The following is a 16966-nucleotide window of genomic DNA, read 5'->3' on the forward strand; positions in this document are numbered from 1 at the left end:
GCAATTAGACTGGTCTTTAATTATATAAGGTCTTTCATTACATTTAAACTGTTTCTGTTTTTGATTATAATCTGATCTGAATTGCCGTGCTGAGCCGTTATCCTGTTTTTAAACTGCTTTTCTTTTTCTTCAAAGTTTTGTAATGAAAGGGTTTTACATTTTATGATTTCGAATGTTTCTGTGAGCCACCTCAGGAGAGCTTTGCTCTTGAAATGCAGCGTGTGAATACTGGAAACAAATGAATGAAGTAACGTATTGATTTTCCCCTAATAAGCTTTAAAACTTTACAAATGTTTGTTAAGAAGGTGAGCATCTTCCTAAGATGAACAGTTTAAAAAAAGACACACAAAAAGAAATAAACATGGATAATAGATAAATAAATAGATTTAAAAGGCTGGCGACAGCCACATTTATAATCAATAGTCCCCAGAACACTTCACAGTGTGCAAAGTGCTTTACATGAGGTATGTACACAGGAGAGTGTGTGAAGGCATTGCAGCAGCCAGTGAAAGGAAGGAAAGAGGAGAATTATTTCTTTATCAAAAAGATTTATGAAAATAATATAATAGTATGATGCTGTGTAAAATATAACAAGTGTAATTCAGGGTTTTTTGAGAACATTCGGATGTCTATTTTAGGTCCTTTTAAATTTCTTGCATTCTTTTTTTTAAAAAAAATGGGATGGGATATAAATTGTAATATAGTATATTGCTATATAATTTTGTGAAATATGTTTAATAAAGATTTAATAAAAAAAATTAAAAAGGAAGAAAAGAGGAGAAACATCCCAAAGCCTCAACTTATCTAGAAGCAGGCAGGTGTAACAAAATAAGCATTTTAAAAGATGTTTTAAAAATAATAATAATGGGGAAACACTATTAGTGGCTAGTGTTTTTTCCCCCAAGTGGCAGATTCTCCTTGATAGTATCTTCAGGATAATTAAGGGCTGAGTGGCAACTTTTCTAAAAAAATAATAATAATGAAAGATGCAGTTAAAATTAAATGAAATACTTCTATTTCATTGACTTCGCTGGAGGAGTTAACACTTTAGTCCAATCATTCTCAAAGTGTGCATTGAGACACACACAAGTATGCCGCCCGAAATCACACAATGACATCCTCAGAGGTTTCTGTGTGGGCTCAAAATGCTCTCACACAGAGAAGGCTGCTAGTTGTGTCTCTTGCATGATTTACCGCTCCCAGCATTGCCTCCTTCCAATCTGCCTCCTGGGGAAGGGGGATATTAACTCCACTGTGCCCCTTCTGCAGATGGGATTGGATCATCCAGCCCATTCTTCTCAGCGCAGGCATACACTCTCAGAAGGGGCTGCCCCTTGCAACTGAAAAGACGATCGATCAGGTGGCTGCTCAAACTGGCTACTCATGCAGAAACACTGAGGGCAGGGGAGATCCTCCATAGGCAGGCAATTCAAACTTCTACTCCGAAAAGTTAACCTTTTTCGGTGTAAGAGTGAAGCCAGATTAGATGTTATGTTACGTTATTCACATGATTACTGCTTGTGTATTTATTTGTATACATTGTTACCTTGGTTCTCAAACGCCTTGGAAATTAAACAATTTGGAACCCAAACACTGCAAACCCGGAAGTGTTCCGGTTTGCGGACTTTTTTCGGAAGCTGAATGTGCTCTGTTTTGAGTATGACGCTTCCGATCTGAGTGTTGCACTGGGGTCTGTCTGTTTTTGCTATTTATTATGCGTTTTGTTTTTGCGGCTCTTTTTGTGTGTGACTGTGTGGAACCCAGTTCAGCTACTGATTGATTGATTGATAGCGTGACTGCAGTACATTGTTCATTGCTTTCATTTTATGGATCAATGGTCTCGGTAGATAGTAAAATTCATGTTAAATTGCTTGTTTTAGGGGTTGTTTTTTAAAGTCTGGAACGGATTAATCCATTTTGCATTACTTTCTATGGGAAAGCGTGTCTTGGTTTTGGAATGCTTTGGTTTTGGAACGGACGTCCGGAATGGATTAAGTCTGAGAACCAAGGTACCACTGTACAAGTAAGAACCACGGTGGGCTGCAGTGGACTGCTAGCATTAACCCTTTGCCGCCACTGCTGTCTCAGTCCAGATTAGGGAGGGGGACACCCCTAAAGCTGCTATTTGCCCCCAGAGAGCAACCTGCTTTCTGAGAGCCTTCTTCCTGATTTAAGAGCTCTCCCCCATCACCACTGTTCCGATCTGGTTCAGGGTATCCAATGCTGCTGTTTTAGTAAATAAAACAGAAAGCATTCATCATATAAATAATGTCACATCTAGTCTAGCCCTGAATTGTACAACCAGTTTTAATCCATAAAAAGGGTGCCTTGGGCTGCAATCCTAACCATACAAGCCTGGGAGTAAGCCCCATTGAATTCAGTAGGACTTACTTCTGAGCAGACCTGCTTAGGATTGTTCTGTAAATCAATAAAAGTTTGGGGAATGGTGCCTTTGATGAATGTCTGAGAAGTAGGTGAAATATAATGTAGTCTTATTTCTCTTTCATTGTAAATAATCCAAACAGCAACCTGCTGCCTTATAAAAAGCAGTGGAACGGGTATCTTTCAATTAAACTGTGTTTCCCATTAGGAAACACTTCTTGAGCAATTTGATTAGTTCCACTTGTTTAATTTAAATGGTGTGTGTTTAAAAATCCACACCACCTTCCTACTGACTATAGCCAAATTTAAAAATCTCCCCCCCCCAATCTACAAAACCAGAGTAAACAGTTGCTGTTCCTGAAAAATAATCAAATTTGAATGTATGTCTTTTAAGATTCAAATGTTTGAAAAATTAAATAAGCAACCCTAGTTTATTTCTTCTGGCAATTTTGAATAAAACTGCAGCAGGTGTACTGGGCATGATTCATCCTCTCTTGGTTCACGTGTTTTCACTCTGAAAATATACCAAATATTTTTTGGTATGATTTTTCCAGTTGCTGCAAAGCAAAAAGAAAAAACTGGAAATGAGATGCAGACACAAGAGCAATGACGATGATTCATAACTTGCATGGCTGATGAAGGCAACAGAAATGAGTTAGCAAGGGGCTTAGGTACTGTTTTCACCTGAGGCAAAAAGATTTTTGAAAAATACGACAACCTCTGCTCCAGGGCTCAGTTTTCAGACCAAGACTGAAGGCAGGGATATGGTGCTCTATCTGCAGTCTGCTGCTGAAAGCAACTACCTTTTGATGTTAGGATGGACTTGACTTTTAAAACAATTTAAACTGAAGATAAATGAATCTTCAATACACATTACTCAAAAGTGAAGAAATGGGCTTGCAGCCCTTGCTTCCACAAGCCTCCAAAAATGTGTAGTGGCCCAACTCAAGTGTTTCTTTCCTTTTAGGAAAGGTAAGAGGAGATGCAGCCCTCATGCCACACATTGCAGGAAACAAGGTAGAGAGGACTCACTCCACCACGGAAAAGAAGAGAAGAAGAAGAGTTTGGATTTGATATCCCGGTTTATCACTACCTGAAGGAGTCTCAAAGCGGCTAACATTCTCCTTTCCCTTCCTCCCCCAACAAACACTCTGTGAGGTGAGCGGGGCTGAGAGACTTCAAAGAAGTGTGACTTGCCCAAGGTCACCCAGCAGCTGCATGTGGAGGAGCGGGGAAGCGAACTTGGTTCACCAGATTACGAGTCTCTTAACCACTACACCACACTGGCTCCACAGCCCAATAATTGTATGAACTGGGCCTAGAAGTTACGTTGCTGCTCAGTCACCAGCTATTGGCTCCAATAACTCTCACCAATGCATCATATGTAGTTTTCTGTGGACTGTATCACAGATCCTTGGCCTTGAGATCAAAGCACTTTGTGGCAAGTAGAGCTGTTGGAATCCTGATCAACTTCCAGAGATTTGATATCCCTCTTTTTAAGTACTGAAAATTAGCATCTCCCAAAGAAACCGTTACACAAAATACATTCGATAAAAGAGCAAAAGATATATATATAAATACTGTACATAGGCAGACAACCCACAACTTGTATAAAGAAGGGAAACTATCAAATTACTACCAGGAGGGCTACAGCCCCGACAAACAGCACGTCACGGAGACGACGCCTCTGACCAACACTCTGGAGCATTGCTGCTTGTGTTGGGAGAAGGGACCTCAGAGTCTTCAATGAGAGTCAAGTCTTCCATGCTTTCCAAACTTGGACTTGGCTGGAACAGTCCCAGTATCCTTCCCCGTGGATTCATCCCTGGCTGCTGCAGGCCTTGTTCCCCGAGCACCTTGACAAGGAAGTTGATGTACCTCATGGCTAAGCGGAGGGTCTCGTTCTTGCTGAGCTTTTTGTCCGGAGGGTGGGTGGGAATGAGCTTCCTCAGCTTGGCAAATGCGCTGTTGACGTTCTGCTGCCTCCACCTCTCCCTGCTGTTGGTGAAGATCTTTCTGGTCATTCTCAAGAACCGGCAGAACTGGAGGAAGAGAAAAGCGTAAAGGTCATCATGAAAGGACTAGCTGAACTGCAGCTAGAGGATAGAAGTAAACATTTTTTTAAAAAACCCTTCAATAAAGGTAAAGGTAAAGGCATCTCTGACCATTAGGTCCAGGCGCAGACGATTCTGAGGTTGCGTGCTCATCTCGCTCTATAGGCCAAGGGAGCCGGCCTTAGTCCGCAGACAGCTTCCAGGTCATGTGGCCAGCATGACTAAGCCACTTCTGGCGAACCAGAGCAGCGCACGGAAACGCCGTTTACCTTCCTGCCGGAGCGGTACCTATTTATCTACTTGCAGTTTGACGTGTTTTCGAACTGCTAGGTTGGCAGGAGCTGGGACTGAGCAAGAGGAGCTCACCCCGTCACGGGGATTCGAACCTCCGACCTTCTGATTGGCAAGCCCTAGGCTCTGTTGTTTAGACCACAGCGCCACCCGCATCCCTAAACCCTTCAATAAGATAGCTCAAACCTAGAGTCCGACTGCAAACCCAGTGCCTCTGTATTTCACTTCTGCTTTGTACAGGCCTGAAATGTTCCAGTAGACCAAAGGTCACTAGTGCCCCATTAGCAGATCACTCCAAGGGGAGCAGCAATATTTGTGAAAGGATAGCCAGAGTTGCCCTCTTCCTTTCTTTTGCTCTCTTGCTTTTGTCAGCACAAGCTCTGTGTGCAAATAGCGACCTTTGTGGGTTTCTCCGTTAGATGGAATGCTTCAAAATGCATCCTTGTCTCTCTGACATTTGTACAAGATCAGCAAACAGAGGCCCCCATCCACCCAAGGGATCCTTTTCAAATAGCTGACAGACTCCCAGTTTGTAGGTGGGACATTTATTTATTTACAGCCTCCCAACATGCAGCCCAATCCTAAGCATGTTTACTCAGAAATTCCACCATGTTCAGCTGTGGTTAAGTTAAGTGTCATGGGATTATTGCTCCTGTCTATTTGCTTCACCTTAAAATGTCTTCTTAGCCCTACCTCAGGGAACTGTATTTTGAATCCTTTTGCCTCAGACCCTCCAAGTGTCCCTGTTTCCCAGGGACAGTCCCAGATTTACAGAATTTTCTAATTTGATCCCGGAATGTCCCGCTTTCCCTTAGGACATCCCTATTTTCACTGGGGAAATGTTGGAGGGTATGGAGTTATGTGACCTCCGAGCCAAAGAGATAAGTAACTATACAACCTTTAGAAGACATCTGAAGTCAGCCCTGCACAGTGGTACCTCTGGATACAAACGCTTCTGCTTGCGCATGTGTTGGGTTATGAGCTACGCTAACACAGAAGTAGTTGCTCCCAGATGCAAACTTTGCCCCGGGATGCGAGCAGAAATCACGCGCCAGAGGTGTGTGCACAGCAGGAGGCGCGCTTTCACTAATGGTGCCTCATGTTAAGAACAGTTTCAGGATAAGAACAGACCTCCAGAACAAATTACGTTTGTAACCAGAGGTACCACTGTATAGAGATTTTTTTAAAAAAAAGTTTCATGTTTTATTATGTTTTTATAGATGTTGGAAGGTGCCCAGTATGGCTGGGGCAACCCATTCAGATGGGCAGGATATAAAAATTATTGTTGTTGTTACTACTATTGAATAGGACGTCCCTATTTTCAGCAGAGAAATGTTGGAGGGTCTGTTGTCAAGGTTAGCTTTGCAAACAGAAATCTCTTGAGTAAATATTCCATAATAATGCAATAAAACCAGATCCACATCCGGGATCCAAAGTGGCCTGATTCAGATTCCCTGCTTTGAGTCTTATTTGAAGCTGCTCTGTTACATTATGGGCACTTTTAAATGTCCAAACATCATGAAAATGTGAGGTTTAGGGTTTTCTTGTCTGTTAGGTGCAAGGATGGTCCATTCAGACAAAAAAGCTTTCATGTTTATGAATGAAATTGCTCCACGAGCCATTATGTGAATGGTGTCAGAGAATGAACCCCAAAGAAAGGATCTGATATATATTTGTTGAAGTAAGTCTGGCTTTATATCATGTCTTCTCAGCCAGTAGGGTTTATTGGCGTAGTACAAAATGTGAATAAAAATGATTCTGACCGCCCCAGAATATAGAAATTGTACAGTAGAAATTGTACAGTTGTCCAGGGTGTGTATACTCCTAGCACTACTGTATGCGGTCAAACATATTTCATAGTGCTTCAAAGACCTGTAAGACCTATTTGACCAAAGTCAGCAATAGGACAAAGATGTGAATGTGTACGCATTATTACCTTCACCTCTTTGAAACTACCAGCAACACAGAATGAAGTCCGAGCAAACAAGTTAGAATCGAGAGCAGCACCTCAGAAGCCCCACCAAATACCCAAATGAACATGATGAACAAATCTCACCCAAAGGCTACTACCATACAAAAGATTAACCAATGCAGGAAGATCTGTTTCTCAATAGCCAAGGCTTTGGGCAGCATCCCTTAGTGAATCTATTCAGGCTGCTAAGCATCACCAGCCGCAGCAGTTCCTAGCACAAAAGCTGCATTTCTGGTGCATTTATTCCGCAATAAATGGCCGCTCAAGCAGCAGTAACCCTCGTAGGCTAGCAAAGAACCTCTGTATAATCCAGTGGGAATGAAGGCTTACGAACAAGTAAAATTTAAAGAGATTCAGACCTCCAGGGTATATAAATAGCTTAGATTTGTATCTGGCCTGTATCGTGCACATGCCAGCTCACCATGTTATGATGGCAGAATCTAGGGGCGCACGGATGAATAAGCCATAGCAGGTCAACTGCCCAGACAGACCTTCCACATCACCCCCAACAATAGGCTTCTCAGTAGTGTCCGTTCACACATTGAGTGCAGCAGCTATTGAGTGTACGGTCTAATCAAGGACAGATAGATCAAGCTTGCGTACATGTACGTATCAACTCGCCTTTAGCATCCCCATCGTTGAACTTCGAAAAGGGTTAAGAAAATATTAGGGCCCCGATCCAGCTCTATAGCTACTGGCTATAGAGATAGAATCATAGAATTGTCAATTTGGAAGGGACCCCAAAGGTCATCTCCCAAAACAACAACAACAAAGATGGGCCAAGATACTTTATGTCCAGGTGTATTTATTTTATTTAACAGAATGTGTATCCCGCTTAATTATAAATAAATCTCTAAGAATATGATGAACAGAGGACTGTGTACAATGATCACTCTCTGTCTGTCTGTCTGTCTGTCTTTCTCTCACACACACACAACACTGCATGTGTATTAGGAAATAGAAGATATCCAGCTCCAAGGGCCTTCTGGTGATTCCCTTACTGTGAGATGTGAGGTTACAGGGAACCAGGCAGAGGGCCTTCTTGGTAGTGGCGCCCGCCCTGTGGAACGCCCTCCCTTCAGATGTCAAAGAAATAAACAACTATCTGACTTTTAGAAGACATCGGAAGGCAGCCCTGTCTAGGGAAGTTTTTAATGTTTGATGTTTTATTCTGTTTTTAATATTCTGTTGGGAGCTGCCCAGAGTGGCTGGGGAAACCTAGTCAGATGGGCGGGGTATAAATAAATACAGTGGTACCTCTGTTTGCGAACACTTCTGGTTGTGCACCCTTCGAGTAACAAGCTCCGCTAACTAATCCAGAAGTACGTGCTCCTGGAAGCGAACTTTGCCCCTGGATGTGAGTCGAAATCGTGCGCATGCCATTAGCGAAAGCGCGCCTCAGGTTGAGACTGGTTTCCGGTTACAAACGGACCTCTGGAAAGGATTAAGTTTGTACCTGGAGGTACCACTGTAAATTATTATTATTATTATTATTATTATTATTATTATTATTATTATTATTACCATCCACAAGGAGCCATTTAGACAAGGGTCTAGTAGGTATGGGACAAGAGACAAGGGAGAAGTAGGTATTGGAACAAAGATACAGCCCCATTTAAGGTCTGATCTCATGGAGAAAAGGTTCCCAATGGATGCTGCACTCTTGCTGCCAGGATCTTGCAACAGAAAGCAGTATATAGACATGAGCCCTCATCTGGCTGGGGCTGGGAAGAAGGAAGGAAGCAAGTAACCTGCTACAAGACACTGGTTTTCCCCTGGTGGGCTGGGACCCACCACTGGTTGCAGCAGCAGCCGCACTACCAACATACAAATATAAAGGAAATTGTTCCGAACTGCATGCTTGGTTAAAGGTTGGAAAATGTTGATGTTCTTTCTCAGAGTCCAAATCTCCACCGCTTCAGAAATATTCACTAGTTCCAACCTGCCTTTGGAATTCAAAAGTAACACAGAAACTTAGGCTCCAAAATAAATGGCCAACAGAAGCCCAGGATATTTTGCTACCTGAAGCAGAACTCAAACGGCTGCCCTCCCTCTCCAACTAGGCAAACAAAGCAATAAGGAATATGGTTCATTCCAATTGCAATGTGTTTTGAGGGTCTGCGAAACTTCGTCCTCAGTGGTACTGCAAATATAGAAGCAACATAACCTGGAAATGGGATAGAGAGTTTAAAATATAATAAAGTTTGCTTCCCTCTCACAATCTCATATTAAGTGAATAAAAGTTACCAAGTTAGTTTGTGGTGGGAAATTACAAGAACTTAGAACGTGTCAATATATTTATTTTATTTATTTATTTACGGCTATTAGCCCATAAAATATGTACAAACATAAAAAACACAGGACATAAAAACAGATATATCCGACAACAGAAAGTGAACACCACGATGCAAGGGTGGGTCATTGAGCAGAGCCAAGTGACGGCTTGGGGCCAGGAGACCTCCAAGGCATGGATCACAGAAAAGGAAAACTAAAGACGAACTCCGACATGCACTCTCAACGTAACAGTCCAATTAGTTTTGATGTTGTTGTTGTTTTTTGGTGGTTTTTGAGTGTGAGATAACCGCATTCAGAAATCTCGCCACCTGCAGAGTTACAGAAGGATCTGTATCCTGCAAAAGCAGTGCGGCGTGTGACTCAACAGGCCTGCCAACCAAGCGCAGTAAAGCAGGACCCAGGAATTTAGCCCTGGCTATGCTATGTAGGGGACAGTTGAACATTATATGTGAAAGAGATTCAACAGTTTCCCCATCACACACGCATAGCGGAGACACCAAACCATTGGAAAATCTGTGGTTCAGCAGGTTTGATGGAAAGACATTGAACCTTGCACGAATAAATGCACGTCGGTGTGGTACTGATGAAAGAGATGACATGTATGATGGAAGGCCAAGTGGTGGGGTTATTCCGTGATACCTGGGGGAGCAGACACCCCCACCCCTGGCGAGGTTGTTTTGATTTTCAATGTCCGCTAATCTTTGCTCAATAAGGCTTTTGGCTGAGCGTAAGTTCATCTTTAAGGAGTCCGCTGGGGAAATTCCGATGCTCAGAAGTTTGGCATGGATTTTTCCTACCCACGGATTGACAAAGACGTCCCGCCAGAGGCACTGAAAAAGGTAATGGTCGGGAAGCCTATGCCAGCTGGACAGCCAATAGCCAAAGACTCGCTTCCAGATGACAGTCTCCAATGATGCAATCCTTAACTCCAGACGTATGGCTGCATTGCTCACACACATGGGGAGTTTCAGAAGGCGACGGAGAAACTGATTCTGCAATGTCCCCAGTGATGTTAAATTGGACCCTGGGGCCCAGAGCGGGGCAGCATAACAGAGGGTGGAAACCACTTTTGCGTGGTATACCTTCAATGCAGAAGGGATGTGAGAGGCTCCGTCGGCCGCAAGAAATTGGAGTAGAGTATAAAGTATTGTTTTCCCTTTGTTTAGTAAATACTGTATCTGTGGCTTCCAGCTTAGATTGTAATGAAAAAAGACTCCCAGGTATTTAAATTTGAAAACCTGTTCTAATTGGACTCCATCTAACTTCCAGCTGTAAGTTTTCCGAGACCTGGAAAAGACCAGGACTTTAGATTTCCCATGATTAATTGTCAGATGGTTAAGTTTGCAATAAGCCGCAAAAATCTTTAGAGCTCTGCATAAACCAACTCTAGAGTAGGAAAGGATCGCTGCATCGTCGGCATATAGGAGCAAAGGGCAGCGAAAATCAGCTAGGCGGGGGGCATGAATGTTGGCTTGAGACTCATTCAGAAAGAGCTTCATATCGCTAATAAACAGGTTGAAGAGGAGTGGGGCCAAAATGCAGCCTTGGCGCACACCTCTATTTATTGGGACCTCGTTGGATAGGTTTCCCGCCGGTGTGAGTCTCACTCTAGCCGACGACCCATGGTGTAATTGGGTTATAAGCCATAACAGCCTTCTATCTATGCCCCATCTCTCTAATTTCTTCCATAGGCAATTTCTTGGGATACTGTCGAAGGCAGCCTTTAGGTCTATAAAAGCGACACATAGGCGCCCCCGACTCGGGGCAGAATATTTTCTGGCAAGATGATACATGATTACCATATGGTCAGAGGTCGAGTAATTGTTCCTAAAACCCGCTTGCTCATGGCCAATCAAATTTGAGTCGTTTGCCCAATGGGACAGCTCGTGTCAATATATGTATGTATTAGTATAGCCAACAAAATTCAAATTAAAAACAGATTCCAAAAAAACGAGATAACCCCTCATAATGGAAAAATGCCCAAACGCCTAATTAGTAAGGCTCAAAATGTATCCTAAAGGTCTCTTTTAAAACGTATGAAGAAATATCTCACAAACGTAAGAAAGTAAACAAAGTTTCTAGCTGCAATTCTCTAAGTGGATACTCCTCGGCATGGCCAAACTTGGCCTTCCAGCTGTTTTCGGATTACAACTCCCATCATCCCTAGCTAACAGGACCAGTGGTCAGGGATGATGGGAATTGTAGTCCCGAAACAGCTGGAGGGCCAAGTTTGGCCATGCCTGCTAGTTACAGCCTTCCCCCACCTGGTTCTCTCCAAATGTTTTTGACTACAATTCCCATCAGCCCCTGCTTAATGCTGTCTGGGGCTGAAGGATGCTGCTAAGCATCCAAAATGAGACTTTTAATATCAACTGGAGCTAATTGCCTACCCTAAGCAACCCAGTATTATCAAGGAAGCAGAATTTTGGAGGCCTTTAACAACTGCTTGCTTAAGACTGATAGAGTGGGCTCTTAACCCCTTAACAACATACAAGTTCCTGGTTCTAAATAAATTGGGAGTGGGTTGGAAAATCTCGAGTGGTTCCCCACCCCCCAATTGTGATGAGTAAAAGAAAATGGAATAATCCCATCTGCGCCACTCTGAGCTCTCCCTGGACAAACAACACAATACAGATGTAATAATAAATAAATACTACCTCATTTTTAAAATAAACAAAGCCCTTTGTGGTGCAGACAACTGCATTTATTCTTTTCCACAGCAGAAAGACATTTAATCCACTAGCAGCAAGACATGGACGTACTATTATGAGTTGTATGTTTCTTAGCCAAGGAATCAATGAAGTGGACTTCCCCACTTAGTTCTGTGAAGGAAACCAGCACCCTAAACCTAGAGCTCTACAAAAAAAACCAGCTACAGACCCAGCAATGCAGCTGATGTGGTTCTAGCATTATCAGGGCGCCATTTTGAGCGAAGGAGTCGAAATGAGATTTTCCAAGCATGAAGGGGTAAACTGCCCAACTTCTTTTGTTCTGTGTACTCACGCCAAACCTACAGTCGTGCAACCAAACGGACCCCAAAAAATTGGTTTCAGTAGAGTATCTATGGTAGGGGTCAGCAGTTTTTTTCAGCAGAGGGCTGGTCCACTGTCCCTCAGACCTTGTGGGGGGCCGGAGTATATTTTGGAAAAAAAATATGAACGAATTCCTATGCCCCACAAATAACCCAGAGATGCATTTTAAATAAAAGGACACATTCTACTCATGTAAAAACACGCTGATTGCCGGACTGTCCGTGGGCCGGATTTAGAAGGCGATTGGGCCGGATCCGGCCCCCGGGCCTTAGTTTGCCTACCCACGATCTATGGCATATGGAATTGCTCAACAATGCAAATGTGGGTCCATGGTGGGAATGGAGACGTGTGAGAAAATATTTCTACCCTGCTTCTGCTTCATTTTCAAAGCAGCCTACAACAACAGCAACAACTAAACCCCTTAAACGATTAAAGCAGCCCCCGTTTGTTAAAACAACAATTGAAACAGCAATTTAATATGGACTGCCTAGCTAAAACAAAACAAAAAATGAAAGCATTCCGCGACATACGGTCAACGCTCCTAGACAGCATCATCACAGAAAATGGATGCAGTTTCCTAAGGTAGCACTTGACTTCTAGGTGCTTAAAGCTTGCTCACCTAGCCAAACATTCGCTTTTTAAAGCCATGCTCTCTAATTTCAGATGCCTGCAGATTTATTGCCATTTTTTAGTAGTGCACACGGAAAGGCACACTGCATATGGTCAGAGGCACTTTTCTGTTATTTTCCTGTTCCACTGAGTCAATCTGGAAAAGAGGTCATGGGCTGAACAGGAATTAAGGGTTGCACCCAGTGGTAGATTTACTCAGAACAGACACATTGAAGTAAATAGCTATGGCTACCTTGGGCCCATGACTAACTTAATTTCAGTGAATCTAAGCAGAGCTGGACAGAACCCAAAGCTTTTCTTGAGCTTTCGCAGCCCAATAAGCAGCGGCATTTCAATATTATTGTTGGGTTCATGGGTCCTTTAAAAGAATTATAATAAAGAATTATTATTTTTTTCAGGCAGACTCAAGTTTCCAACCACTTAAACAACAAAATAAACTTCTTTTTTACTGAATCTGCATGTATTAGATCACTGCTGCAATATAATTAATGTATGCAAGCCCAAAAGATAAAAAATACACTATTTTGCTTATTTATTTATTTAAAAAACAAAAGCGGTTTTCAAATGCACATAGGGCTAGTTTTGTCCATTTTAATCTGAGTAGTAGAGGGAAACAAAAATACTGAGATGCAATTTTTTAGTAATGGTGCATACAATTCCTAGACGCACTGGTCCCAGCTCAGAGGCTTCGATAACCATGCAAATACTGCACTATTCACATAGAGTTCCCTTATGAGCAGAGGGTACCTCATTCACTTCAGTCGGTTGTGCGTAAGAACCCTTGTGGAATTTTGAATCAGGGTCATTATGCAGCAATTAAGCGCCACGGAAATTAATGGGACTGCATTCTAACTAATACATCGGTTTCGCTAATGAAGTCTGCTTTTATGTAAGAATTACCCCAAACACAGCAATTAGAAGGGGGGCCAAATAAACAACCTAAGATTAGTACCCCCAATTAAAAGCGCATTTAGGAAAAGGCATTGCCAAGAGTCATTTTTTTCGGAATAAAGGTTGTCCCCTGATTTAATTCAATTTTTAAATATCCCCCCCCCCTCTCTCTCTCTCTCTGTGTGTGTGTGTAAAATGTAAGAGACAAATAGCCAGAAAATATAAGGAAGGAAAGACAGACAGAAAGCAGTTTTTAAAGCAAAAAATTGCAGCTGCTGGGGAGGGGGGAGGCACCTAGATCAGAACCACAGAGCCCTTTCCCATCTCATGTTTTTTCTAATCTGAAAGCCCCCCCCCCCCCGCCGAAGCAGCTATTAAGTTCAGGAGGCAAACAAAATTGTGCCAGGGAGGACTAAGCCTACCTTCACAGCACCTGTCTCAGACTGCACTGGGGGATCCCCCGTGGCTGCATTTGGCCTTAAAAAAAAGTACAGTAATAATAATATCCAGTTTAGGGTGAAATGAAATGAAATGAAACAACAGGGATGTGCAAATAGCTCTTTGGTCTCTGTGAACTTTTACAAACAGCTGTGGCACGAGAGGGGGGGTGCATCCAGCTATAGGGCCACAACGGGGCAGAGACTGGGGGGTGGGGTTTCATTGCTTCCCCCTCCACTGCATACAAACTGCCCTTCCTAGCAAGCTGCTATTTGCCCTGCAAGGAAAAAGCACACATTTTCCTAACAAGCCAAATAACAGCTTGGGAGGTGGTGGTTATAAGGAACAGGGCAAGTTAACCCCCTCCCTCCCCGCAATGCCACATTCTCAAACGGATTGCCCGACCCCCCCTTGCTGGCAATATTTGCAAAGGTTTGCAGTTCTGTTTTTCGTTATTCTTATTTTATCGCCGAAAAGGATAGCCACCTAAAATTCGGGAACCATGCAGATCCAGAATTAAATAACCACCCCCCAAGTCATCAAAGGAAAATCATATCTAAATCACACGGGATGCTTGCTGTATAGTGTTAATTATATTTAATATTTATAAGCTGGTTTTCTATGTGTGTGCACACACAGGCTCGAGTATAAAGAGCTTTCTCTCTGCCCATATCCAGTTTGGCCTTTCTGATGAGAGGGGGCCAGTTCTGAGATTTTTCAGCCAAAAGGTGTTGGCAAATTCTAGCCATAACAAAGTACCTTTTTAAGGCACTTTGATTTCGTTGGAAGAAATAAGAATGTCCTTAAATCTCTCCTGCTGATGTCAACAGTATTCAAAGGTGTTTCTCCTTATCCGGATTTTGCCCCACATCATACAAATGTACATATATTATGGAACTGAAATCTGTATATAATAAGGTACTGCCCGTGCTTTTTTGGGGGGTAAAAATAAAAAATGGGGTGCCTTGATAAATGTGCTGTGGGTGCCAGCCCATAATAGCTGCCATGGTCAGGGAAAATAAGAGGTACTCTGTATTGGAAAGTAGGATCACAAAAAAAGCACTGGGTATTGCAATATGACCACAGAGAATTACATTTTGAGCTGATGTTTTCCACTGGACACTGTATTTATTTTAAGTGGGATGAAAGTCCGAGGACTCTGTTGTTGCTGTTGTTATTATCTTTTAAACGGTGTTTAGGAAAGAATCGACAAAGATAGCTAAATAGTTCATATATGTATGCACATGCAAAGAACTTGCAACCCAGGCAAGGAATTCATAGCTGTCACTGTCATATACACTCAAAGGGGAGGAAATTCAACAAGACCTGCAACCTGCTCCCAAACACTTTATACTGAAATACCATCGAAAGTCCTTTAAATGGAAACATACCCACAGATTTTGGTAGGATAGTTTCCACGTAGTATGTGCTTAAGACAAGGAATGCAAAGCTACGGATCTGCCTCTTGGGGCACTGAGTGAATCTGTATTAATTAAACACTATAAAAATATTCCACAAGACACATAATGAGCTAGCTACCTTGCATGCTAAAGCATAAGAATCTGTTACCTGAATATTTCGAAAATAAATACGACAGAAACTGTTAAGGCTGCTGTGGTTTCTAAAAAGTGGCCCTATCATGTTGCATACATCACATGTAATGGCATGTAGAATGTAAAGGAAGTCTCAAAGTGTCCGGTTTAGTGGCATTTTCCACCCAGGGGTGAACGTGATTTTAACATACCACATGGTTTTAAATGCCAAACTCTTGAAAGCTTCCAGAATTTCACTCGTTGTTGATATTCCCTGTTTCTTCACAATTGTCATTGTTATTATTATGCATTAAATTTGTATACTATCCTATACCAGAAGGTCTCAGGGCGGTTCACAACATAAAAACACAACATAAAAACGCAAAACAAAAACAAAAACGAGAACAACCCAATAATACCCCCCTCCCCACCAAATTCCACGCAATCTCAGCTGTGGAATGTTATTCAGACGGACAAAATGAGAACAGCTCCGCTGCCGGTCTCTTAACCACAATGCTTATGCCACAATGTCAGCAGCAATGTGGGAAAGAGCAGAGGGTGCAACCGTCACACTCCAGGTCTGGATTTAGTCACCTGTGAAGGAGCAGCCCTTTCCAGACATAGCCGGAGCCATGTGCCGCCACCACCTTATGAGTGTCAAAAGGAAGCTGTCAAGATTCTTACTCCTTCCCCAGCACAAAATTCAGCGCGGATGTCTAAAAAGGCATTCCAGGAAAACCACCCAGCAATACCCACAAAGCCTTTTGGTTTTGGGAAAAGTGGGAGCGTGTGCACATTTGGGAAAGTTGCATAAAAGACTAAAATGCTTTAAAAATAAAAAAAATAAAAATCTAAGAAGGAAAAACCGCACACACATAATAAGCAAAGTAACTTACCTTTTCCCAAGCTGATCTTGCAGAAGTGTTCGCCTGCAGCCCAAGTTCGTTCTGGCTGCTCCCGGTACTTTGCTCTCCCAGCTCTGAGATGCAAGAGCTGCTCTCTCTCCTGACAATCCAGCCAATTGCCGGTCCCTGCCTGCTGCCTCCTTTATAGAATGCCAGATCCTTTGTCTGGCGCGTGTCACCACTAGTGCTAGCGATCCAGGGAGCTTATTCCGTATCTCCTGGGAGATCCTTTTCATGCTGCAGCTTCTTGCTCTTCCTAGAATTCTAGCCCATGCTAGAATAGGTGGACAAGACAGCTTTGGAGCTTTGTTCTGAAATGCCAAGAGGTTTGGATTCAAATGCTAAGGGGAAAAAACACACCAGACAGGCTATTTTTGCAAAAGGCCGTAAGTGGCAATGTGATGCTTTTTATGTGTTGTTGGACTCCCATCAGCCCCAAGCCAGCATGGTCAATGGTCAGGGATGATGGATGTTGGGGGGAAGCATCTTGCCTACCCCAGCCATAGCCTATTGAATTCAGCAGGGTTTTATAGGAGCTGAGCTT

The 16966-nt window shown here is 42.8% G+C and overlaps 1 protein-coding gene across 1 annotated transcript; it reads right to left on the reverse strand.

Annotated features, from left to right (window-relative positions):
* Positions 1-3319: 3319 nt before the first annotated feature.
* On the reverse strand, positions 3320-16708 carry TAL2 (TAL bHLH transcription factor 2). Its single transcript, XM_083594200.1, has 2 exons — positions 16414-16708; positions 3320-4424 (listed from the first exon to the last, which is right to left on the reverse strand). Exon 2 carries the CDS (start codon positions 4404-4406, stop codon positions 4053-4055), a length of 354 nt encoding a protein of 117 aa, XP_083450326.1. The 5' UTR covers positions 4407-4424; positions 16414-16708; the 3' UTR covers positions 3320-4052.
* Positions 16709-16966: the final 258 nt, after the last annotated feature.

This window comes from Podarcis filfolensis, assembly GCF_964270895.1.
Source record: "Podarcis filfolensis genome assembly, chromosome: 17".
NCBI lineage: Eukaryota > Metazoa > Chordata > Lepidosauria > Squamata > Lacertidae > Podarcis > Podarcis filfolensis.